General features: G+C 45.6%; 1 protein-coding gene across 12 annotated transcripts in view; it reads right to left on the reverse strand.

Annotated features, from left to right (window-relative positions):
* The window catches only part of KALRN (kalirin RhoGEF kinase), a 645,891-nt gene that overhangs the window by 11,672 nt on the left and 608,515 nt on the right, over positions 1–25,704 (reverse strand). For 11 of the 12 annotated variants that reach the window (XM_033855735.2, XM_073804132.1, XM_073804131.1 and 8 more), the window contains 7 exons: positions 12,632–12,659; positions 11,942–12,113; positions 10,640–10,761; positions 9,843–9,974; positions 8,158–8,322; positions 6,351–6,429; positions 336–536 (listed from right to left, as the gene is read on the reverse strand). In XM_033855735.2, coding sequence (XP_033711626.1) covers positions 336–536; positions 6,351–6,429; positions 8,158–8,322; positions 9,843–9,974; positions 10,640–10,761; positions 11,942–12,113; positions 12,632–12,659 — 899 coding nt within the window. The remainder of the gene's footprint in view (positions 1–335; positions 537–6,350; positions 6,430–8,157; positions 8,323–9,842; positions 9,975–10,639; positions 10,762–11,941; positions 12,114–12,631; positions 12,660–25,704) is intronic. The other variant, XM_073804135.1, reaches the window with a different exon arrangement.

Genomic DNA, 25,704 nt, shown 5'->3' on the forward strand with positions numbered 1-25,704 from the left:
CATGGCTCACGGGCCCAGCCGCTCCACGGCATGTGGGATCTTCCCGGACCGGGGCACGAACCCGTGTCCCCTGCATCAGCAGGTGGACTTTCTACCACTGCACCACCAGGGAAGCCCTAAGGAGCTACTTTTAATGATCTTCCTTATCCTTGACTTTCTGATCTATAAAATGGGAATAACGTTTTTATACAGTGGAGGGGAGAGTGCATGTTACATAAAACACTCTGTAAACTAGAAGACATAGTATGAAATGTAACTGCCATTTCCATTAATTGTGGGCAAGAAATAACCCCAATAGCTCGGGACCACCTTCGAGAGATGACGCCTATACTTACAGTTCCAAAATCAGGATGTAGGAAGTGGGGGACTCATAGGTGTCATGGAGAGTGATGTATTGGGGATGCTGCAGGTGCTGAAGTAGGGCAGCCTCGTGGGCAGCCTGCTCTTTTTTCTTCATTTTTTTGCTAACAAATTTCACAGCGACATCTTTGCGAGTAGCTTTGTGAATGCACTTCTTTACTATGGAGAACCGGCCTCTAGAAAACAAAAGGAAGAAAGTGTTTTGCCAAGATTCCTCAATCAACTAGGTATCATTTTATTGAAGGATATGAGAAGTTTTATCCAAAGTGATTAGACAGTAACATTTTATTAGGAATCGACTTTTCTGTACTTTTAATTATAATGTTATCATTCAGAAAAGCCATCTTTCCTTTCTTAGCATTTTAGGGTTCTTTGAGATGCAAAAAACTAAACAATATTTTTAGTCATTATATTTTTCTGTCATTTTGAACATCAACCACAGGTTCAGTTTTCTTTTCTGAACAGAATATATTTCTATAATATATAACAGTGACAGTGTTAAAGAAGGAGGAATTCTGCTTTACGGTAATTTCAAAACATTTTCTAAAGAGGCAATTTTTTCATTTTATTTTATATTTATGATCCTTCTGTTACAGAAAATTTCCAATATACACAAAAGTAGAGAGAATAGTAGAACAGATCTTCTGTGTACCCAGCAGCCAGCTTCAACAATTATCAACGCTTTGCCAACCTTTCATCTATTCTTTTCCCACCTCCTGCCCTTTTTTTCTGGAGTTTTTTTTTTTTTTTTTTTTGCGGTACGCGGGCCTCTCACTGCTGTGGCCTCTCCCGTTGTGGAGCACAGGCTCCGGACGCGCAGGCCCAGCAGCCATGGCTCACGGGCCCAGCCGCTCCGCGGCACGTGGGATCTTCCCGGACCGGGGCACGAACCCGTGTCCCCTGCATCGGCAGGCGGACTCTCAACCACTGCGTCACCAGGGAAGCCCCATCTGGAGTGTTTTAAGTGCATGTTATTTCTTGCATAAATACTTGGTTTGCATCTGTAGTTGACAAGGACATTTGAAAATATATAACCACCATGCCATTTTTATATCTAACAAAATTAACTGTAGCTGAAATAGACAGAATGGTTCCCAGACTCACCTGCAGGCCTATGGAAGGTAGTAAGAGAGTGAGATAGATGGAGAAACTGGTCAGCAATGGAAGCAGAGAGAGGGAGGGTCAAAGAGGTGATAAGGCAGCATCATCCAAAGCCTGTTCATGAGGTGCCCTAACCCAAGAGCAGAGGAATGAGCAGTCCAAAGGGCAGTCCACTCCTCTAGCAGAAACGAATGCATCAGACACCATGGCCACTACTAAGATTGTCCAACAGACTCCTTGACCTGGCTCTGTGTTCGCCAAGCAACTTCCTGATAATAATAATTTTTTTTTTACTATAGATTTTCCCCAAAGAAGAGAAAGCCCTAATTAATAAAGCAAGTATTAGACAAATATTAATCAAATGCCTATTACATGTCAGACATCATTCTTGGCCTAGTGAACAAGTATTTGGTCAAACTGGCAGCTCTGTTTTACATCATTCATTAATAAACTACCATTCTGCGTTTTAACAGCGCCCTCTCTTGTTTGTTTATTATAGGTCACCTCCTTCCAGAGGACTTTGGATACAGGAAAACAATTGATTGCTGAGGAGAGATCTCCTGAATTAGTGGTTATGTCAAGGTACTGCTATCTTAATTTTTAAAATATATTTTGTGTGTATCAGAGTTATGCATCCCCATGGTTTGAAAAGTCAATTAGCTTTAACAAAGTTTCTTATTAAAAACAATAGTGCCTCATCCTCCACCCGTCCCCATTTTTCTTCCTCTAGAGGTAGTTTAATATATCACTTCAGTGTATTTTGCTGATTATTTAGGTATTTACTTCCATGACTCTAAATATAGTATATTTTGTATGGCTATTTCTTGACTTTTCAGTTTTAGTTATTATCTGTTGACATCCCACTATAGAAGATGAGATTTTGGTCTCTTTCCTTCCTTTGTCCCCATCACATAACCACTTTTCCCATCCCCTGTCCCCCCAAGAGAATTATATTGTAATCAATATTCAGTGTTTCCATTATTGCAACTATGTCAGTGTTGGTCACAGTTAAACCTCTAGTAAACTATGACTATTTTTCCTTTTTGTGGTAAAATGCATTCTTCAGTCTTTTCTGAAAAAGAGTGCATGGGAAATAAGTTGTTTGAGATTTGCATATCTAAAACATGCTTATTCTACATTTATATTTGATTGTTAGTTTCTCTGGGTATAATTCTAGGTTGAAACAAAATTTGAAGGAATTATTCTATTGCCTTCTAACTTCTAGTGTGATTGATGATGTTAACTGTTAATGTTCAAAGCATTATTATTCCTAATCCTTTGCATATGATTCTTATAAAAATATTTAGCTCTCTCCTCACTGAGATTTCTCCCACATTCTTTAGCTCAAATGGACACTTTCTGTAGTTCCGCTGGCCAGAAACATGGGATTCTGTCAAGAGTTTTAGCCTCTGGCATCCTCATACACTTCCATATGAATGCCCTTGTGGGTAAAAGAGTAAGAGAGGGGCTTCCCCGGTGGCGCAGTGGTTGAGAGTCCGCCTGCCGATGCAGGGGACACGGGTTTGTGCCCCGGTCCGGGAAGATCCCACATGCCGCGGAGCGGCTGGGCCCGTGAGCCATGGCCACTGAGCCTGTGCGTCTGGAGCCTGTGCTCTGCAACGGGAGAGGCCACAGCAGTGAGAGGCCCGCGTACCGCAAAAAAAAAAAAAAAAAAAAAAAAAAGAGAAAGAAGAAAGGGGAAAAAATAGGAATCTCCCTGCTCTCTTCCTGTCTTTTGGCCATAAAGATGGATTTCTCTTGGAGATTTTGCTCTCTGTGCCTGCTGCACAGTTCACTGATTTAGCCCACCCTTGGGTTAAAGCTAAGAGATCAGGAGAAAAACAAAACACAAAAAACCCCTCAGAACATAATAACCCAGAAAACTCCGTGCCACTGTCCTTGTCTTTTTTCAGGTGTTAACTTCACTCCCCAATCTGTTACTTACTTTTCAGAATGCTCAGGTAGCTGCTATCTGTATTTCATCCGTGGATTCTGGTTGTAGCCAGTGGGAGAGAAAGGCTACAATGGGCTTACTCCATCTTGGCCAGCATCAGAAGTTGGCTCATTTTAAAAGCTGGGGACTAAAAAGCTGTTTGGAAGCTCTGTGTGTGTGGGTGGAGCCTGTCAACTCGACCTTCACTGTAGGGTGATCTGAATGGACTGTTTTGTCAGGGGAAACTCCAGAGTCAGTATCTTTAAGTCTTTCCTCTTGAGCTGGTCAGATTCTCCAGAGAAAGACCCTCCTACTTTCTGTCTGGAAGGTGAGGCCCTGGCTGTCCACCTCTGGAGGTCTGGTGGGTAGGACAGCAGGGGTCCTCAGAATCTAGCATTTACCTATTCTCACAGTGGCCCTGTTTGGAGTATGGTTCCATTGCCCTCAGTGGGGCTGGTGTCCCTGAGAACAGAGGCACTCTGTTTCACCCTTTCCAGGGGACAAATCTTCAGTCTTTTCCTTGATTGGGAAGGACAATCACACAGCTACCTGAAGCTGGGGAGGAGGTCTGGAGCCACAATTTCTTCTCACACAAGGTTCAGACAACCCTTCCAATTTTAGCATCTTCATTACACATATTTCCAGAGGTACTGGAGGCTTCCAACACCTGAGGCTTCCGGGAATTCTGCTGCAAAACTTGCACTGGCTCTCGCTTGACCCCATAACTGACTTGGACTGAGTTTCTCAGGTCTCTTAGTCATTTGCCACTTTCACCTCCTTTTCTGCTTCTAATACTTGCTATCTCTTCTTCCAATGTCCTCATCTTTACGTGCCTGCTTAAAAAAAATCCTTTACTGTAGATTCAGTGAAGTCTCAGGAGGGAATGAAAACGGATGCCTGTGTTCAACCTGCCATCCTTACCTGGAGGCCTGGTACCGCTACCTTTTGGGATCCTGTACAGGTAACCAGGTAGCATTCCCAAGGGATAAGTCTTTGGCTTCTTTAAGCTGCAGTGGTGCCTATATAATTTATTTCTGGTTAAGTATGGCATGCTTAGGTGCTCTTTGCTTCTATGGATGGGCTATAGGAGTGAAGCTATTTCTTTCTTGTTTTTTGTAATACTTAATTACTGGAGAGCTATTTTTAACAAGATAGTCATATAGATCTAGAATTTTAGGTTTAGGTGTGATGGAGAAAGCTGACTCACTTACATGGCCCTGGCACAGATATCTTTTATGTATCTCATGTAAGTATCTATATGTTTTATTTCCATTCTGTTAATATATAGCATTTTAAAGGATCTTCTAAAAAGATGAAGACGATACTACTTGGGAGAGAGGGAAAGCTTCAGGTTATTGGAGATGAAATTTAAAAAAAAATCAATTGCTTGGAACAGATCAGAAAATTGATTTCCCCTTAAGAAATATCAAAACGTCCATTTCTTCTATGTAAAACAGTCCTTAGCCTATGGCTATCAACAGCAAATACAGGCCTTGGGGAGGAATTAACCAGTACATCCAGGTGGTGGAACCAATTTCATTTAGAACCAGATGGGGATTTGATTTGCTTATTATTGGGGTCATATGTAGCTTCACAAACTTTAATATCATGGAGAAAACTAGATTTCAACTACTAGAACTTATTTTTGACAAAAATTGCTATGATGAGAAACAACATATATTAGTAAAACTAGCACAGGCTTAAAGGCAGGTGGCCCAGGGTTTGAATCCTGGTTCTACACGTACTAGTTATGGGATTTTGAGAAAGTTACTTGACCTCCTGAACCTGAGTTTCCTTTACTGGAAATCTACTCAAACACTACCTCATGGTGTAAGGATTAGCTTAAATAGCTTTTGTATACTATCTGCATGGTATCCAGAATACTATATTACTCAGAAAGCTTCATCATCATCACCATGTCAATTTCCACTGGCTTTATCTTTTCTGTTTGGCTACACAAAGAAGATAGGAAAGTAGAGCTAAAGCTGGTTTTTGATGAAAGGAGCTGTAACAAAAGGCAGTGAATTACATTGTTACTCCTGCCTAAGAAATGGGAATAACGAACATATTTGCTCTCTCCACAACCTCTGTCACAACCACGTAGGAAATTTTACCGTTCATTGAGAGCCGTCAATCAGAGATGGAGAGGACGCTAATGGCCCGTTGCTAGTGAGTGCTCTTTTATTTACACATCACAGGAGGGTGGGTGACTTGTAAGATCTACCCACATTCTCTCACCTAGACCTCCTGGAGACCAATACATCACAGGCATGTAAAACCTTCCCATCAACGATTTTGTGAGACAGGTGATACATTATTTTTCACTATTCTGTTAAAAGTCACATTTCTATCCTTTTTCATTTTCGAGGACACATTTTTCTAACCAAAAGAGAGAGAGAGAGACCTGTATCCAACAATTAGTGCTTATGTATTCTTCTGTAGAACACATGGAACTTCTTATGAAAATTGACCATATAGTACTCACAAAGCAAGTCCCAACAAAAATCAAGGAATCAGTATCATGTAGACCAAATTCTCCAACCACAAAGCAATTAAATTAGAAATCAGTAACAAGAAGACAATTTTTAAAAATCTCATACATTTGGAAATTTTAAAACAGTTCTACAGTTGGGTCAAAGAAAAGAATCATAGTTGAAGGAAAAATACCTAGAACTGAATAATGAAAATGCCACACATCAGAACTGAGGATTTAGCTAAAACTGTACTTTGAAGAAATGACTGAGCCTTAAATTCTTATATTAGAAAAGTAGAAAGGCTGAGAACTTTAATGTAAGCAGTTAGAAAAGGAACCATAGAAAATACACATAAATACTCTAGTTTTTTCTTAGTATAGAGAAAATGCCCTTAGTGAAAGAAACACAAAACAAGAAGTCATTATTATCATGTGATGTTTTTAAGTGTTCATGAATAAAGGAACAGAAAACTGGGTTATTACCTTCCAATTTCATTCAGCTCCGTATAAGCTGAATCAAAATTTTCCTTCCAAGAAATGGTGGTACCATCAGCCGCAGCATCTTTGGAAGAGAAAGAATCCATTTATAATATTGAGAAAGCCATATAAGAATAACGAAAAGGTTAACAGAAAAGCTCCAGCATCACCCCCAAAGCAATTCTCATGACTAAATATGGAATCTAACTCAGTGGGAAAATGCCACAATTCTCTGAAATGTTATCTTAAAAAAATATTATCCAAGGGGAAACTGACATGACAGAGTCAGACTCCCTGTACCATCTCCATAAACGAAGGGAAAACTCCGAACAATCAGAGATGTAACTTCCGGATGTTGTCAAATAGAAGTCTGCTAGAAAAAATTAAAAGGGAGAAAGAAAAACACTTTGAAAGGCCTAGAAAAGCCAGTGAGAATCAGGGCTGCAGGGAGGTTGCAGCAGAGAGGAAAGGGGAAGAGTTATACGGCCAAGGGGAAAAGGAAACAAAAGTGCTCCAAACATTCTAAAAACTGCTTTCTCACTCCTTTGTTCTCAGCATGAATGAGCTTATCTGGTGTATTGAGTGATTTAGCCTAACCCCAAATCTTCGGTGGTATTACCTTGTATGATGCATTAATTCCCTGGCAATGATTTACACACACACACACACACACACACACACACACACACACACACACACACACAAGCACGCACACAAATATCTATCTGTGTTGACTGCTGGGGAGCAAGGCTCACAAAAAGCAGCGGTCATCCCTGGGCGGGATTTAGGCAGTGGCCTGGGAGAAGAGTAGTCAAGCCTGCAGCACGTCTCTTTTGACTCCGGTCACCTCAGGCTGCCCAGAGCACAGCCGGGCTGAGCCTGGACATGGCTTACCCATATTGAGTTCTCAGGAAATAGAGAACTGGGGCCAAGGTTTCCCAGTGAGTCACAGGCCCCTGGGAGCAGAGCTGAACCCGGCTGGCAGTGGGGAGAGGCCTGGGGAGCATTTCCGGAGCTAACCACGGGGGCGGGGCTGCAGCCCGGGGCCCTAGAGGGTCCACAGCTCCTCTTGAGACTCCAGGATGCCCTTAACCCCAAGACACAGGTTCACTGTCTTTTAACTACAGTGACCTCCTCTCCCTGCCCCAATGTACACAGCCCACTGCCCTGCCCTGCCCCAAACCTTGCTATTTGGAGCTTTCTTTAGGTTAACAAGTTTCCTCTTACAAAATGTCCCAGGGACCAAGGTGGCTTGATGAGCTAATGAATAGGGGGGCAAAATAAGAACCACGTTTGTAAAATACTCATGTGCAGCTAGTTAAATGCGTATCTTAGTTGTTCAACACATCCACGTAAAAACATATCCATGTTGAAACAAGACATTGTGGGAGGGTTGGGGGTGGAGAAACTATTGAGTACTCATTTTGCCTCAGGGGTTTCCAGGCAAGAGGTGGCTCAGTGTTCCCGTCTCAGAAGAGGGTTGGTAGCACCCATGCGACTCACGGCCCCTGCCTGCCCCTCTTGGTCCCTGGAGACGCACACAGGTGCCCAGGAACCTGGCAGGCCCAGGGTAGACATGGGTGGCAGCTCTAACTTGAGCCCTGTACTTTACGGAAACACCCTTCGTGAGGCCTCTGAAATGCTACTTGGCAGAAGCCGACAAGCAAATCCAGGTGACCTCTAGCTCCGTGGCCTATTGACACTGCCAGTGGGCAGTGACATGCCAGTGGGCAGCCAGTGCCAGTGAGTATGTGACAGTCGGCCAGGTGTCTTGTCTCTATCGCCTGGGGTACTGGGCATGGCTGGGACTCACCGTATTCTGGAAGTCGCACGAACTCTGAGGGCTCGCTGGGAAGGCTGATCCCCCAGGGGTTACTGGCACTGACTCTGAACTGATAAGGACTCCCAGGACTGAGGTCCTCAATGACAAGGTAAGTGTCCAAGGTCGACGCTACCGACTGCTGCCAGGCCTGGGAACCTAGGGCACAGTTTCCGAGGAGAAGGAAAGAGGAAAGGCCAGAGGCACATTGTTTCAAAGACCTTTAGCGAACAAAGAAAGGAAAAGTGACACATTCCATTCAAGGGACAGTTGTGGTCACTGCCTCGGGCCTTGAGAGCCTGTGGGCTAACTGTGGCAGGTTTGGGTTCAATTTCCTAAAAGACTGAACACGTCATGAGAGCGGTACAAGCAGCTGGCCTGTAGAGTCTGTTCATTTTCAAATGGGCACATGGGAGAGTGAAAATTCTGCATAGAGCATGCAGAATTTACAGAAGCACACACGGCACATTTTTAACAAGGCCAGAAAAGTATATTGTGAATTAATAACAAAGTGAGAGAAAATATGCATTTTGAAATTGAAACAGAAAGGAACATGTAGGGAGCAGTAGGTACATGTAAAATACTGCGGAAGGAGTCTTCCCATAATTCTCTCATTTAACCTTCTCACTTAAATCCTCAGAAATCCTATGAGGTTGGGAGGATTAATCTCACTTTACAGATAAAGAAACCAAGGCTCAGAATGATTAAATAACTTTCCCAAGAGAACTTAGTTCATCTTATAAACTATGACCTGAATAATGCTAAGGGAAATACAGGCTTGGAGAGAGACGTCTCTCAGCTCAGCATCGATCGATACCTTTGTGCTGCGTTGAGAGACACAGTGAACAGCTAAAGAAAGAGGCAAACGTAAACAGCTTTATAACTGCAGAGGGCCTGTTTAAGAGAAGAAAGAAGGGTTAAAATAAGAGGAGTAACAGAGAGTAAAACAGAGGATTCTGGTTCCAGGTGCCAGCGGTTGCTTTCAATTCAGGTGTGTGACTTCACACGGCTCAGAGAGGTGTTTTGCTTTAACAATTAGAGCTACCTGGCAGCTTCTCATTTCAACTAATTCTTCTGGATAATAGTTGTTTCTAACTGCTAAGGAAATGTATGCACTCTCAGCATGTAAATGTAACAAATTTAAAAACTGAACAATGTGAAAAGTCATCATATATATATATTTATAGGGGTCTCTAAAGTTTGTCTGGGGGTAAAGTTGGGGGGCAGAGGTGGGGTAGACCTCTGCTTTTGCCACCCTAGTTACTTCTCTGGGAGAAAGATCACAGATTAGCAAACTAGAGACCTGGGTTCTCGGGCCAGCTCTGCCTCTTACGAACCCCAGCCTTGTGTTTCTTAACTTTCTTTAAGCTTTAACCTCATCATCTGTAAAATAGGCCCGATGGTCCCTGTCTGAGTGATCGGGCTGGTTAAGCAGAGAAGTGCACGTGAAGGTGCTTTGCAACCTGCCATGAGTCATTATTCTGGCAAAAAACCCTGCTGGGTGTTTTGAGATCAAAGGTGGCTGTAGCCCGGCACTGAGGCCTTTGTGCTGAGTTGGAAGACAATAGTTGGAAGGAATAGCTGATGAAAGGCTTAGAGGCAAATAGTTTTATGACTCTGAAGGCCCTCCTTAAGAGAAAGAGAAGATAGAAAAAGAAGAGCAGGGGGAGACGGCGCACCTTCCTCTCTGTACTCCACAGTGTAACCAGAAATAGTGCAGTTTCCCGTGCTGGATGGGGGCAGCCAGCGGAGAATCACAGAGGTGCAGCTTCTCTCCTGGGCAATGGGGCGGTTAGGGGCCGCTGGAACACCTACAGGGACAGAAATTAGGGTCAAATGCTACTTCTGCAGAACTTGGTATTTTACACCAAGGCTGACACACCTAACCTGTGTCTCAAATGTTTCCTATGACCTTCTCCACCGAGTGGCACACCTTTCCCTAGGCCCGAGAGAGAGCTGGGAGATGTACCTTGCTGTCAGAAGTTCTTCCTTCGGACTAAATGCTGCACCCTGGAGAGAAAGCTTGGTCAGAGAACTAGGCTTTAGGAGGTGTACGGTAGGGCCCGGCCAGCTCTTATCAAAGATTCATTCTGTTCCCATTTGCTGGAACTTTGCTTTGGAACTTTCACAATGTACCTCTTCTTTCCCAGGTCTCAGGGGTCCCTTGTAATGTCCAGTTAAAATGTCTGGCTAACACAAATTCATAGAGACAGAAAGTAGAATGGTGGCTGCCAGGAGCCGGGGTTGGGGAGGAATGGGGAGTCGTTGTTTAACGGGTGCAGAGTTTCAGCTTTGCAAGATGAAAAGAGTTCCAGAGATGGATTACACAACAGTGTGAATGTACTTGCCACTACTGAACTGTACCCCTGAAATTGGTTAAGATGGCAAATTTTATGTTATGTGTATTTTACCAGAATTAGAAAATGAATATTAAAAAGAAAGCACAAAAAAGGTTTGACTATCCAAGAGACTGTACCTTGCACTTTAACGGTAGCAGACGTTGACGTGGTGCCGTGGTCGTTTGCTGCTACGCAGGTATAAATACCGCTGTCTTGGGGCATCAGATTGCAGATTTTGAGGGTGATTTCCCCGGAATCACTAGGGACACGAAAAGGATGCCCTTCAGACTCCAGTAATGAGACAAGTGACTATAAAAGTATAAGGGGTGCTGAGCTGAGTCCTTAGGACCAAGGTCTAGTCCCTGTTCTGTTACCTTCTTATACACTTGGGTGAGAACCTTGCCTCTCCATCTCCCCAATGCCATACAGAGGAAGAAAATTCTTGCCATGCCCATCTCTCAAGTTGTTTGTAAATGAGGCTTAGTAGAGGAGTAAAATGGGATAAGAATCAGAACGTGGTTTGAAATATATAAAGTCCTATGCAAATACTGGTCCCCAATATTACTAGTGTCATTGCCACCTAGCAACTTGGTCCCAAAACATTTTCAGTCCACAATCAATAACAAGTGGTACAAGAAAATGGAAAGAGAATGAAATGTTCAAGTATTTCACATTCTACATGTGGGACCCTCAAGATAATTAAGTGACTTAAGCAAAGGCAAATTCCTCTACTAAATAACTTTCCCAGTAGTCCCAGCCTGGGGTCCAGGACATCAAGCGGAAGAACTGCTCTGAAAGGGTTAAATGCAGAGGTCACAGTCAGCCCTACTCCCTCCCCACTGGTCGCCACAGAACCTGGTGATCTTCGTGAGCTTCACCATGCACTGACTCTCAAGCTAAGCTCCCTGGGTCCACTGATACTTCAGGACCCGGCCAGGGAGTCTCTGCTGGGAACCCCATTTCACATGCAAAAACATTAAGTTAAAGGATGAAGTGTCTTGATCCTAGCTGTTTCTTCCATAAATGTTTCTTAAGCATCTAGGGCTTGCTACGGCTTTCCTCTGTAAGCAGTACTGTGCAAGAAAGTTCTTAATTAGCCGCAGTAAATATTAACAGAATAATTGGGAGGCCGCCAACCAAATTTGTTAAATAGTCTTTGTGAGAAGCATGCTTGTGGCTGGATTTTCTGTTTTCTATTGCACACTTTGGAGTAAGTCATTTTTGTTTCTTCTAAGAAAATTGTTCTTTAGTTAATGAAGGAATTGAGTATACCACTGTTTCACAGGATTCCGAGGGGCACAAAGTCTCTGGGCTAGAATAGGCTCCAGGGCAGCTCTTCTCTTGAGACCAAGTAACCAGAACAGGAGCTACATGCCGGACTTAGCCTCCGGGTACTGCACCCAGGTGCTGGGGTTGCTGACGTGGGGGCGTTAGCTTACCAGGAGGAGACCGTGTACGTAGCTGAGCTGTTGTCAGTGTCAAGGATGTTCTGGTCTGGACCCTTCCAGGTGATGGTGGGCTTTGGCCGCCCACAGACTTTGCACTGCAGTGTCACTGTGTCCCCAAGCAAGCAGGTCACATCCACTAAGGGCACGAGGAATTCTGGCGCCACTGTGGTCAAATCAACATCGATATAAATTTGCATCGTTCAGAACAGACAGAATAAAACAGCTATTTTATAACACAACCCTCTCATTCCCCACCCATGTTGTGTAACGATTCAAATAACCTTCAGCTTAACTCTGTAGAGCCACCTGTGTCCCGTGAAAAAGTATTTTTAAAGTAATAAAAAAAGTAATAAATGTTTATTTTAGATTAAATTAGGAAATAGAGATTAAAAAAGAGAAGAAAAAGCTCCATGGTGACATCACACAGGGGTTACTGTGAACAGTCTGGTATATATCATTTTAGACTTTATATAAACACATATTTTCTTACAAAAAGTGGATCCCATTATACACATTACAAGGTGTGGTCTTTTTCACCCTAACAGTGTATCCTAAACATTTTCCTTGTCTGTAAGTAGTGAACTATATCACTGTTGTTTAAAGGTGCTACCTCAGTGCTGGATTTGCCGTAATTTATTTAGCCAATCGCCACGTACTCAATTCTGTCACTTTTTAACTCACCTTCTTGGATGAAATTTGGATTTAAGATCTGAAAAACACAAAGAAACAGAAAATTGCTTAAATCCTAAACTACTAAAAGAGAATGGGAGACTTCTATCCTAGTGAGTAAAAGGAAAGTACAGTTTGGGGCGAGAAGCGTGGAGCCCAGCTCCTGTGGCTTGGGACTGCTTCACTACTGCAGTAACAACAAGGGCGCCTGGTTTACTTTCCCATCTGCTCTGACTGTTCACATTCCCTCTGGGCAGCCCGGGCCCCAGGCAGGTTTACTGTGACTACAGAGCTGGGCTGGCCACAGCTGGCCTTGTTATCCTCCGTCACCTCACCTGCTTTTCCTCCCTGCCCTGTGCCATTCTCCCCCACCTCAATATGCACTCAAGCATCGTGATGGCACTGATTCTTCCCAGCATCGGGAATTTTCCAAAACAGAGCGACTGACATCTATTAAACTGGAAGAGTCATGGACATTAACCAGCCCAGTGGTTTCCTTCCAGCACCTAAATGCAGAGCTTGTCTGGTTGAAGGGGGAAGAGGGAAGCCCCAGCTGTCCATCCTGCCCCACTGAACTGCTCCTGTAGCCCAGGCCTCCACAGGGCAACCTGCAAAGCACTGCACAGCCCTTTTGGCTGCACGGTTGAGGAAACAGAGACTTGGGCTGCCCTAGGGACCTATCTGGTCACGTGGCTGGTTGGCAGAGACCGTGCTGGAGCCCTCTGCACACTACGGTGTCTGCTTTGTGACACCATGGATCTTACAGAAGGGAAGACCTTCCAGTCGACTGGCCATTACCCCTTCTTGAGAAGATGTCACCTTGGTTTTTCTCCTATCTTTTGTATTACCTGTAATCCTACAGTCTGGGTCATAAAGCTGGGTGGGGGGAACAAAACCTGGGCTTCCCAGTAGGAGAGGCTGGCGCTTACCTCTTTTGCTTAATGTGATTTTATCTTCGTTTTTAAAAACTTACTATCATCACTTTCCTTCACCGTAACATGGTGATAAATAATACCTAGTACAAAGCGTTATCATGAAGATGAAATGAAATATTGTATGTCGCACAATGCTTGACAAATAACAAGTATTCAGTGACTATTTAAATAAATTATCTAAGTCTAATCATCTCCCTTCTGCTAAGAGGCCTATCGTTGCAGGGGCTTATCTCTAACAGTTCATCTTGCAAAATTCTTCTTTCCTTCATAATGAAGCTAGGAGGCTCCTGTGTCTTGCAAATCGTCTGTTGGGGCAGTCACACTTATCTCCCCAATTTACCCAAGTCATAGGTGAGCTTGGCTTCTGTGTGGTTTTACCTGACACAGGCACCCACACGAGCCCTTTGGAAAAAGATATTTCCTCCTCTGAGTTCCCCTCTGCACACCGATTGCCTGCATCTACCGCCCAGGTTTTTCATGAAGCAGGCTGCAGAAAACTCTTGCAACGCCAAGTCCCGGGGCTGAGTGTCTCAAGACTCTGACCATCACGGTGCCCTATACTAGCCTCCAAAGGCCACTCACACTACTGCCTGGCCTGCTTTTAAATCAATGGTTTTCAATCCTTGACCCAGGTGGCTTTAAAAACACACAAACCCCCCAGTGCCTGGGCCTCATGCTTAGAAATTCTGTCTTAATGGGTGTGAAGTGGGGTTGGGACCAGCAGTTTTAGAAGCTGCCTCAGGTGAATCAACATGCAGCCTGTTGAGGAAAGCTGCTGAAAGTTCCCCTCCATCCAAGGGGACTGATCTCAGATAAACCAACTTCCTGCCCCTGAGTCTTTTCTGGGCGTGGGTGTGGAGGGTGCATGGGGCATTTGGTAAAAGCGACTGCTTCTCCCACACCTTAGAAACCGCCTCTATGTGAAGAGGCCCTGGGCCATGGTAGGCAGAGAAGTGTGAAGAGTTGCTCTAGTTGAAAAATTAACTAAACTACCAGTACACATGGCGGGCAGTCCAGCATCACTTGTAGGGGGCGCTAAGGAGGCCATAAACTGGTCCACCTGACTTAGGTGAGGTGGGAGAATGACATCGAGCCAGTCATTTCACAGTCAAAGAAAAGGAAACTAGGAATATTTCCTAAACGTTAATAGTGGTCTTCTTGGGGTGATGAGATGAAGGGTGGCCGTCCACCCACCCATTCAAAACACGTTGCTTCTTGAGGCTGGTGTAAGATTTTGTGGCTACAGAGATGCTAAGCCATAGGCCCTGACCTCAGGATTTATAAAACATCTGCACATTGGTGATTCCTTTTTTCTTTTTCTTCTTACCTGGGCTTTCCAAATATTCTGCAGTCAGTATGTTTCACTTTTGTAATATTTTTTTTTTAAGGAAAAAATGGTTCACTTAGAGCTATTAGACTGTAAGTTCTTCAAAGACAGGAGCCATTTGTTATTCATCTTTGTACCTCACGCCTCTAGCCCCCGGTCTGCCACGTAATGGACATTTAATACGTGTTGGTTGAATGAGTATTTGACCTATGTCCACATTTCAGTTCTCCAATGAATTTAGGACTGATTCATACACAGAATCTGGAAGTAGGGCCAAAAGATCTATAACATAATTACTCCTGGGTATAATACTATTTGAATAGAGTCTATTTTCAAACACAATGACATGCAAACGTTTTGGAAAATGATTAAAAAAAACCAAAACAATAAAATCAATGGCCTCTGAGAGAGGAGGGTCTTAAGAGTGTGGGTTGCAGGAGGGACTGTAAACTCTCCAGCAGACAGAGGACATAGTACCAGACCCTAAGCTGACACACTCCCTGGCCTTGAACAACATTCCCAAGCACCTGAGGCCTCGGTTTTATCTGTAAACTGGGGACAATAATGCCCACCTGGAAAGTTGTTTGACTGAAGGGCTCTATCTATTTCATGAAGATTTACTGAGCTGACCCTTGGTTAGGTGGTGGTGGCCTGCCCTCCCTGGGCCAATGGTCTAGTGGGCAAGATGGAATTAAATGGCTCACAGTGTCCAGGAGGGAGCCTGGCTGATGGCGATAGCCAGCCTCCAGCAAACACGGAGCACTGCCCTCTCTCTCGTCCTACCCCCACTCAATCATAAGGACTCCAGGGTAAAAAAGATTTGGGAATGCTGCCAGCTTTGTTCGACGGCCTGCATTTCCCATCTTGATGGGAATCCACAAGGGAGCAGGACATCGAGTCCATGCCAGGGGACACAGGGAGGAGAAAGATGACAAATGGAAGAGACAAATGGCACTTTCCTACGTTATAAAAAGTTAAGTGGGGTTTCGTAAACCTGCACCGTGGCAGTACTTCTATAAACATCCCAAACGGCTGCTTAGAGAATTTACCTTATTCCTCTTTCTTGTCACAACCCCAACCGTGTTAAGCATATTGTTAACCACAGGCACCGTTTAAAAAGAAAATCTTCCTAGCTTCCGTGTAGAACTTAGTGCGGACTTTGGAGAGAAAGGCTGCTGATACGGCTTAACTGCAGCTTCTCTCTGGAGGCGGCTTGTGGAAGGCACCCGTCTTCATGCCGCTGCCTCTTGGCTGGCCTAGGTGTTGCTGACAATGGTAATACCATCACTGATTTGCTTAACCTTGCATGGCTGGCATAAACTACTCACAAACTCCTTCATTTGCCCCTCCAAAGCGCTGGGAAGAGGTGCCGAGCACCTGTTACTTATTCCCATTTCCAGAGGAGACAGGGAAGTAAGTGCAGCCTTACAGAGACAGTGACAGGGGACTGGCCCCCAGAGCTCTTCCCACCTCAGTGCTCAGTGCAGAGGCAAGGTCTGGGGAAAAGCATCACGAGACTTTGTCATCGATGTCAAAGGCCTGCCTGCTGACCTTTAATCCCCATCCTTGCTGTACATCTCATCTCTACCCAGTCCTCCTCTGCAAACTCCTCCAGCAAGGACCAAGAGCCTGGAAAAAGTCCATACCCATGTTTTCTTAACTGTGACTCTGGATTCTGCCCATAGGAGATTCCTCCCTCGTTTATTTCTCTGTTTTGAAGCAAATCAGAGTATGGACTGGAGAAGAGTCATGCCAACCTTCTCACACTGTATCTTGTATTTGCCTGCGGCTCCCTATGGACAAGGCCCATGCAGGCAAGGGCCACGTTTCATTTCATTGTCATTGCCTCAGAGCCTAGCGTAATACCTAGCACATAAGTGCTCCGTTGATATTTGTTACAGCAATGAAAATGTGAAATGGTGGGGTCCTAAGTTGGGGGAGAAGACTTGAGAAAATGCCTTGCTGTGAACTTGGAGTGTTTTCGGATTTCCATTAGTCTGGAACTTGACTTGTTCTGGAATCTCATTGGTCAGTCAGGGTCTGAGATTTAGCCAACAGTGACCTTCCTCTCCTCTCTGCTCTTCCAGAGGCTGCTCCCTATGGCTCTGATCACGCGCTGCCATCTATCCACACATCTTCCCTGCATGTTAATTGCCCCACCAGACTTGTGAACCGTTCAAAGATAGTAACCTGTTCATGTACTGTTTTACGTACTGTTTGTTATGTTGCTTAACATAGCACCTTGCACATAGCAAAAGATCAAGTAAAATTTGTTAAATCAAGTTAACTGCGGCCACTCAATGAGTAGACTAGAATTTAGGTCTCCTGACCACCTTGTCTTATGATCACCGGTGGTGTGGGCAGGGACCTGAGGCGTCAGTCTGGGACCCGAAGGGTTAATCATAAGATGCAGCTATTTCCTAAATGCTAACATTTGCCTTCATTAGAAACAGTCTGGGGGCCACGTAAAGTGGTGGCTGGGCAGGAGGAGAGATCTGGAATCTAAAATGGAAGTGGCCGTGGAGGGAAGAAGACATTTACATAAAATGCACACTGTCTCTCTGGGAGACCCAAGCGCAGGAGGAGAAGGAGGCTGGTACAGGCCGGTGGGAAAGAACTGCTGGGAAGCCTGGTTTCATTTGAACAGCAGAGGGCGGCAGGCGGTAGTGCGTCCTCCTAGAACCACCATGACGCGGTCCATCAGCAACCCAATTTCTTCCTTCCGGAGAGAATTCCATCCGTTTTCTTGATTTTTCTTCAAAACGGCAGGGCAGTGAGGTAACAGGAGAGAATCACAGGCGAAATCAACCAGCAATGAATAACGCGCTGAGCTCTGAGGAAATCTGGAGTCTATTTTTCTTGCCAGTCAGTGTCCAAGATTCTGACTTCAAGACCTGAGAGTGAGGGTGAAATCCCATCTGCCTAGAAAAGCAGGTGTCAACTGACTCCAGAAGAAAAATACCTGGTTTTTTCTAAATCCCTCATCAGCTGTCACAAAACACAGTTCAAAACTACATATCGAGGGCTTCTCTGGCAGTGCAGTGGTTGAGAGTCCGTCTACCGATGCAGGGGACGCGGGTTCGTGCCCCGGTCCGGGAATATCCCACATGCCGCGGAGCGGCTGGGCCCGTGAGCCATGGCCGCTGAGCCTGCGCGTCCGGAGCCTGTGCTCCGCAACGGGAGAAACCACAACAGTGAGAGACCCGCGTACCGCACAAAAAAACCAAAAACAAAAAACAAAAACAAAAACTACATATCGAGAGTGCTGAGGGAATAAAAATGGTCAAACGAAACTCAAACCAAATGTCCTGAACTCAACTCAGAGCTACCTTGACTAAAACAACATTTCTGTCTTCTGCCTCTTCTTTCTATTCTCTTTATGCTTGTTTCATATGAATCTGTGTTCAGAGAAGGAAGGAGAGGGATTTTAGATGATGAGGTTTGGCAATAAAATGAACAGATACCGGAAAAACACTTTCTAAAAATTGAGGTATGATCTCTGGTTTGGAGGTTTAACCCTTCATGTTTCCAATCTGGCCAAACCAGACACGATTTTCTAATTTTTTAGAATACATTTCTCTAAAAATTTAGAAAATATTCCTACCTCTGCTCATCTCTGAAGAAGACATAAAATAAATTGCAGTAAAAAAAAATACATAAATGCAACACAATCCTGAACAGCAATAGAATTCTCTCTTTGAACTAGTTCTGTACCTCCCAAGTATTTTCATTATCATTTAGCTCTAAGTAGTTTTCTTCAACCATTTTTTTCTTTGACCCCATTGTAATAGCATTGTTTTCAAATTTACAAATGTATGAGGTTTAAAAAAATTATCTTCTTGCTGATTTCTAACTTAATTGCATGTGGTTGGAGAATTTGGTCTATACAACACTGATTCCTTGATTTTTGATGGGATTTGCTTTATGCGTAGTACGTGGTCAAATTTCATAAAAAGTTCCATGTGTTCCTGGGAAGAACGTATGAGCACTAATTGCTGCGTAGAGCTATGAATGTCCATATGTGGAGCACATTGTTTCACAGGGACGTCTAGTCCAAACCCCTCTCCTATTTCTCCTCGGTGTTTTGCTTAAAGAACATTTATTGTGTTCTCAAAAATAAAAAGGGTAAAAATATGACTTTAATAGAATAATGAAAAAAAAATCTATCGCCTGTCCCACAAAACAGTAGAGGGGAAAGGAACAGAAAGGGGGTTTACTTCTGTGCATGCATGGGTCTCCCGGGGCTGTCAGCCACAGAGAAGTCTGTCAGGACGGGACTGGGGTTGCAGGGTGGGATGGTGAAGTGGCGGTGTTATCACTTCCCTTCTATAAGTCATGTTTGCAACTTGGAAGCCAAGATCTTGACTTTGAATATTCAAAGTCTTTATAGATGAATGTTCTGAGGTCTCCTCCCTCAACGATTTGACCTTGATCATACCCCTATCCCCTAAGCTTCTTTTATTGAGTGAAACACCCTCCCAGAGTCTGTGGACCCACAACAGGTTACAGTGTGTTCCGAGGCCACGGGAGAGTGGAAGGTTGATTTGTGGGAATTCTCATGCCCAATGCTCCTTCTCTGACGTCCCCAGCTGCACTCAGCCGCTGTCATTTCTGCTTCCCCCACTGCTCCTCCTTTGCCTTTCACAGGCGCTCATTCCTCCCCCTGTCCCGCCCGTCAGGATCAGGTATTTACCACCTTTCATTAGATGGATGGCAACAGCCCTCCAACAGGCCTGCCTGTCCTCACTGTTCTCAGTCAGGGGCCAGCGATCTTCCTGAAGTCCAGAATGAATCACCCTGACTCTGCCTGACAACCTTCCACTGCTCCTCACTGGCCACTGGATTAAGTCCAGGCTTCCTAGCAAGTCCCCCGAGGCCTTCAGTGTCTGGTTTCAACTCACCTGCCAGGCTTTATCTCCCACCACTCTTCCCACACACCTAAACCCCGGCTGCCCACACCGTAGTCTCTTCTCAAAATGTGCCAGGCACTCTCATACCTCTGGGCCTTTGCTCAAGCCCTTTTCTGGCCCTTCACCTTTTTCCAAGACTGTTTCCATCCTATCAGTCCCTCCAACCCACACCCTGCCATCGTGGGAAGCCAATGACCACGCTCACAGGCATTCTGGGAGACAGGTGGTGAATATATAACCTTGGGGAAGTTACTAACCTCTCTGTGCTCTCTCACCTGTAAAACAAAAATAATGATAATAGTACCTACGTCAGGGTGCCGTTGGGAGGAAAGGACTCAGCACGGAGCCAGATATATAGGAAAGGCTGATAAACAGTAGCCACTGTTACTAGCCCAGGGCCTGAGTGGGTGTCTAGATATTCACTGAACGAGTACATGAATGGCTCCATGCCTCCATCAGAGCAAGTTTCGAAGTCTGCTGTATAATGCAGGCGTTTAATCAGAGCTGCCTCCCTCATGTGACGGCAGTAAGCAGTGGGAGGGACCAGATCTTACATAATTCTTTGGCCCTCCATAGTACTCACTGCGATGCCTTGTGTCAACTGGGTTTTGTTATATTGAGTTGATTAGAAAAACACGTTGAGTGAGCCAGTAGGTGGACCTCGACAGCGCAGGGTGTGGGCAACGGAGGTGGTGACCTCTGCCCCGCTGATAGCTGGCTCTGAGAGCGACTTCTCCTGGGTCAGTGGCACCTTGTAATCTCCTTGGTGTATGACCTCAATGAAATGGGCTAGGCCTGCAGACGAGGGTGAGGGTGTGCTGAGTGACTGTGCTGGTCTGAGAAACCAATTCAGACATTTCCGGCCCTTGAAATTGGACCTCTTTCTTGGCTTTTATGTCTGGACTCCCGAGTCATTGGGAGAGGGGTGTGGTGAGGCCAAATAATTAGCCCAGCTGTCAAGGGATTAAAAAAGTTGTTGAGGAAGAAATTCTCCTCTAACAAGCAAATATGCAACAGAGGAGGGCCTGAACCTGACCCTCCTTAAGGAAAGTACCTGAGCCTCCCTTGGGGAGCAGACTTCCTATCACCTGCCACGTTTGGCATCTCAAAGCACCACAGTCAAGACCTGCCCTTTTTCCTGGTTGTACGACCATGACCTTTCTGAACCTGCTTCTTCTAGGAGGGTAAGAAAACCGCATCTTCACCAGGCGGTTGGAAGGAACAGAAAGCATGATAGACGTGACTAATGCTGTAGAAGATCTTGTCATTAACCTCCCGGGAGGGAGAAACGCCAGCTCCAGTCCGCTCAGTGCCCTTCTCCCAGTGGCAGAATATAAATCAATCTGCATGTGGAGTTAGAACAGAGCTAGGCAAAGCAGCGTCAGTCTCCGGGCCCAACCTTTCAGGTCTATTACAAAGAAAATATTTTGTAAAAATAAAACGAGAGGCGTGTGACGCTTCACTTTTTCTCCAAAGAGTTCTTTTCGTTAAAAAGTCCTTTTTATAAAATGCAGAAACAGGCACCGGTCGAAATGCTGGTGATGCCAGGAGGTCAGTCACCCGACTTGGGGTGTAAACGTTTCCTTCAATCTGTCTGGCTAGGTTAGTTATTTTGAAGCTCCGAATCTGGGACACAGCGCCAAGGCAGCTGAGGTGGGAGCAGCAGCCTAGCTCTTTGAAGACGTGGAAGCTGGGCCTGGGGAATTGTGGATTTGGGGAGGGAAAGAAAAGTTCAGCTCTGGCCACTCAAGCCCTGCCCAGAGCCGGAAGTGGACACTCCAGCTGGGTCTCGGGAGGAAATGTACCCAGGCCATTCCCGCCACACCCCCTGCAAAGCAAGTTTCAGGGGCAAAGCACAGAATCTTCTCCTTTCTCTCCTGTTGGGGTCTCACTGTTGTCAGAGTCAGACGTTCAGGAGAGCAAAGTCTTTGGATATCACACCTTAGATCTGCACAAGGCTCAAAGGGCTCATGTCCCTCGGAGCTGTGCGACCTCCCACAGAGAACCCCGAGGCTCAGAAAGGCTGACTGGCCCGAGGTCTCATAGCTGACGGGGCCCAGACTGCAGTCCAGGTTTTCTGGCCCCCGTTCCAGTGTTCTTTCCATGTGATACTGCCTTTGCGTGACTTTCATCTAAGTCCTACTTCAGCCTTGGAGGGCTGGGATGGGCAGAAAAGATATTCCTCTCTGTTGAGCTGGAAAGTTAAATAACAAATTCACAGAGGAAAATTGGCCCTGGAAGGCACGTCTTCTTGTCTGCCAGAATCTGTGTTTTAGATTAAAACCTACCTGGACTGGGAGGTGGGAGGGGCTCCAAGAGAGGAGCAGCATGGTGTCGGGTGGGGGAACGAGGGCCAGGGAAAACCAGCAACTGCCTTCAGGGCACCCGCTCACTTTTGAACAGGAAGTTACAACTTCCTGTGCCTCAGTTTCCTCTTCTCAAAGTCTTGGAAGGGGCTGGAGGGATGGAGAGTAAAGGGGAGTTATTGTTTACTGGCTACAGTTTCAGTTTGGGATGATGAAACAGCTCTGGAATGAATAATGGTGACGGCTGCACAACACTGTGAAAGTATTTACTGCCACTTAAAAAAGGTAAAAATGGTGAATTTTATGTCGTGTATATTTTATCACCATAAAAAGTAAATAAATGAAGGGGATAGGGTTAACTAAAGTTTTCCGAGTTTCCATCAACTCTGAGAGTCTATGAGTCTTACCCTAATTGGAAATTTCCTTCCAAATTAGCTTCACCTTTCCAAGTGCCTTCTCTCCCACAGGATCCCAAGCCGGTTCTTACACAGCGAGCACCCCGACCTCCACCCGGAGCTAAATACCTGGGGGCTGGCATCATGACCGCACGCAGCCTGTGCCGTGGGGGAGGCTGGCCCTGCGTCAAATGGCTGGGGCAGAGATGCAGTCTTTTTGGAATCATGACAACCTCTTACTCTGATGGATTGACCATCTCTGCTAAAAGTGGTATTGGGCATTAACAAACCAATTAAGATGTATTTAATTAATTGGACTTGACATAAAAGCTGGGCTGAAGACCGAGGCCCAGGACTGGGAGGTTGGGTCAGGCCTTCCCACTCCAGTGCCTGCTGTGGACAAGTGGCAGTGCTGGGGTTGGAGGGTAGATGCCAAAACCCAAGCACCGACAGTCATCGACAGACCATGTTTCAGACGTGGCACGGATGTGGAAACCTTCCTAGCCTGGCTCCTGGGAGAAATCCAGTACAGCTCAGAAGAAATCCATGCTTCTCAGAGATGGGTGTGAGCTAAGAGGGGGGGATTCTGAGCCTTGAGCCTCCAGCCCTGGCTCCAGCCTGCGCAGGGCAGGATGAGAAGCTGGCAGGTGGGCATATGGCATCCAGCCCACCATCACGCCTGCCTACCCTGTCAATAAAAGGCAATCAGCGGTCTAAGCGCTACTGGAAAAAATGAATTAATATTCACTCGTTCCCAAAAAAGACTAATGTTTCATTTCCAGCCTGATTTGACTCTTCTTCCACGTAGAGACATTTCTCTCATATAGAATATCCCCCTCCACTGCCACCCCCAAAGTGTAATCAGTGCAGGGTAAACAAGAAGGCTGAACTGTGCACAGATCCGTGTCATTTTTACAATGGTCCCCTCTGAGGTGTGCCCACGGATCAGCAGGAGGGAAGGGGGTTGTGGCCACGAGGGGATCGCAGAGACCCAGAGCCAGTCCTGCAGTAGCTGGTGGTGTGGCCTGTGGTGCTGGGAGTGGGAGGTGGGTCTGTACTTGAGAACATTCACGAGCATGTCTCTACAGGGGAAGAAAAAGGATGTACACATTAGAGCAGAATTGCCTCCCTTCATATAACTGGGTATTCTCGGAACGCTTTGTAAATCAGATTCCTAGGGTTCAAGGTGCTTTATTTTCCTCTTAATTAGCTTTCAAGGATGTGCCTATATATCTCCCTAAAACAGTATGTTGGGACATATGCCGGCCCTGAGGGGAGCAAGCAGCTGGTGTGTAAGCAAAGACCCCAGGAAACTGCTCCTTAAAGGAACCCTTCAACCCACCAACTGAGAGTCAGAATGCTTTGGAAGTGATCTTCATGCAGAGGCAGGAGATAAGAGCCTACACATGGCTAGGCTTGGAATCAACGTGCTGGCGTCAGGTCAAGGGTGGGCAGTCAGCAGGGCAGGACTTAGCATCCGGAGATCTAACATTGAGCAGCGCACAGGGTATGTGGCAGGGGTGTCAGCTGGGGGACCAGGCCCAGGGGATCTTAGCACAGGCCACAGGAGTTGCAGTTCAGCTCAGCAGGGCACAGGGACATGCTCCCAATGAGACAACACCTATTGCAGTCATCAGGTTCAAAAGACAAGAGTGAGGTTGGGGGCCAAGCTAGGCCTGGTAATGATGCCCAAAGCTATCAGTTTAGCAGCGAGAGTCCTTTATGAGGTGGCCAGCCCACCTATTTCTCAAACCGGGTCTCTAAGGTTTAGCTCTTTTCAGTAGGCACCCCCGACCATTTTCTTCTACAATGGACATTGCAATAAAGAGCTACCTACTTACCCCTTGAGAGAATTCTCAGTTCATATTGAATAGGCTGACTTTCTATATCTTATTTGTTATCTGTGTCTGAAAATACTAGCAGAGCCAAGACGCCTGCTTCCCCTCAGCACCTGCTTATGTGCTCAGAGTTCATTTCAACATGGCAACACAGTTCAGAAGAGCTTGCTGAGCCCTGCAAGGATCCACATGGAACACACAAGGGCTGCAGGCACACCTGCTACAGAAACCTCGGGTTAACCAGAATATCTGCAGCTTCCAACCACATGCCCCTCAAGAGTTCCAGTTCTGCCTCAACTTACTATATTTGAAAACTTTTCAGACATGCATCGACACAGTTTTTGGCTTTCTTCTGTTCAGCACTGACATCCTAACACCTTTCCTTATGCACCAACAGCACCTCCCTGGGACCCATCTCACACAGCTCGTGCAAATAAGAACCCTAGAATAAGAACCCTAGAAACGTGTGCAATTCGCAAAGCAGGGCTAAGACACGTGCGCATGCGACCTTTTGCTTATCTAAATGTTGAATGGAGCAACGGAGTACATCAGTTAACCTTCTCAGCGTATGTTGCTCATCTGGTCCCACATCTCCCTGTGCCCAATTCTTCCTTTGAAGAGCAGAGTGGGAAAGTCATTCTTCTCCCCCTAGTCCACCAGAGCTGAAAAACGTCCCAAATTGCCTTGTGGAACACAGATACCTGGCTTTCCCTCTCCCTCCGTATATTTGCAGATGACATTTTCACTACATGCCAGCAATACTGAGGTCTGGAGATACAGGTGCCATGAGGCATCTACAGGCCGACAGATGTGGGCTTCCCAGGAGCTGGTGCCTATCCTACGAAATGCAAGGAAAGCAGAGGCAGAAGTTTCCCCCGCCTTCCCCATTCTCTAAGATACATTTAGGCTATGAGCGCCATATCCACCTCCTCCCGCAGGGGAGCCACGCACTGGCCCACACCTGCTGGATTTCGCCCCATGGCAACACCCACAACCATAGGGGACTATTTTATCCTGGCAGAACTCCCACTTTCAACCACTGGTCTCTGGCCTGGTTCAACTCCACTGGTGCCTTCCACCGCTGACTCACGCCTCCTGGAGCCACATGGTCTTCCCTGGGTTTTGTGGTGGTTGTCATAATATGGTGGTGGCTTTCTTTGGGATTAGGTCAAATTAGAATAATAAAGGTGCATCTAGTTAAGTGAAAAGCGTAGGGCTATAAAAAGGAAAAGGTTTTAAGAAAATATTCTGTATTTTGTGTGCAGAAGAAATCTCTAAACTTTTATCCATTATCGGGGATGTGGGTACAGATTTGGAGAAAGGCATTACAGTTTACTCTGAAGGGCAAAATGACAGGGAAAGCCAAGTTTGCTC

Source organism: Tursiops truncatus, chromosome 4 (assembly GCF_011762595.2).
Source record: "Tursiops truncatus isolate mTurTru1 chromosome 4, mTurTru1.mat.Y, whole genome shotgun sequence".
Classification (NCBI taxonomy): Eukaryota; Metazoa; Chordata; class Mammalia; order Artiodactyla; family Delphinidae; genus Tursiops; species Tursiops truncatus.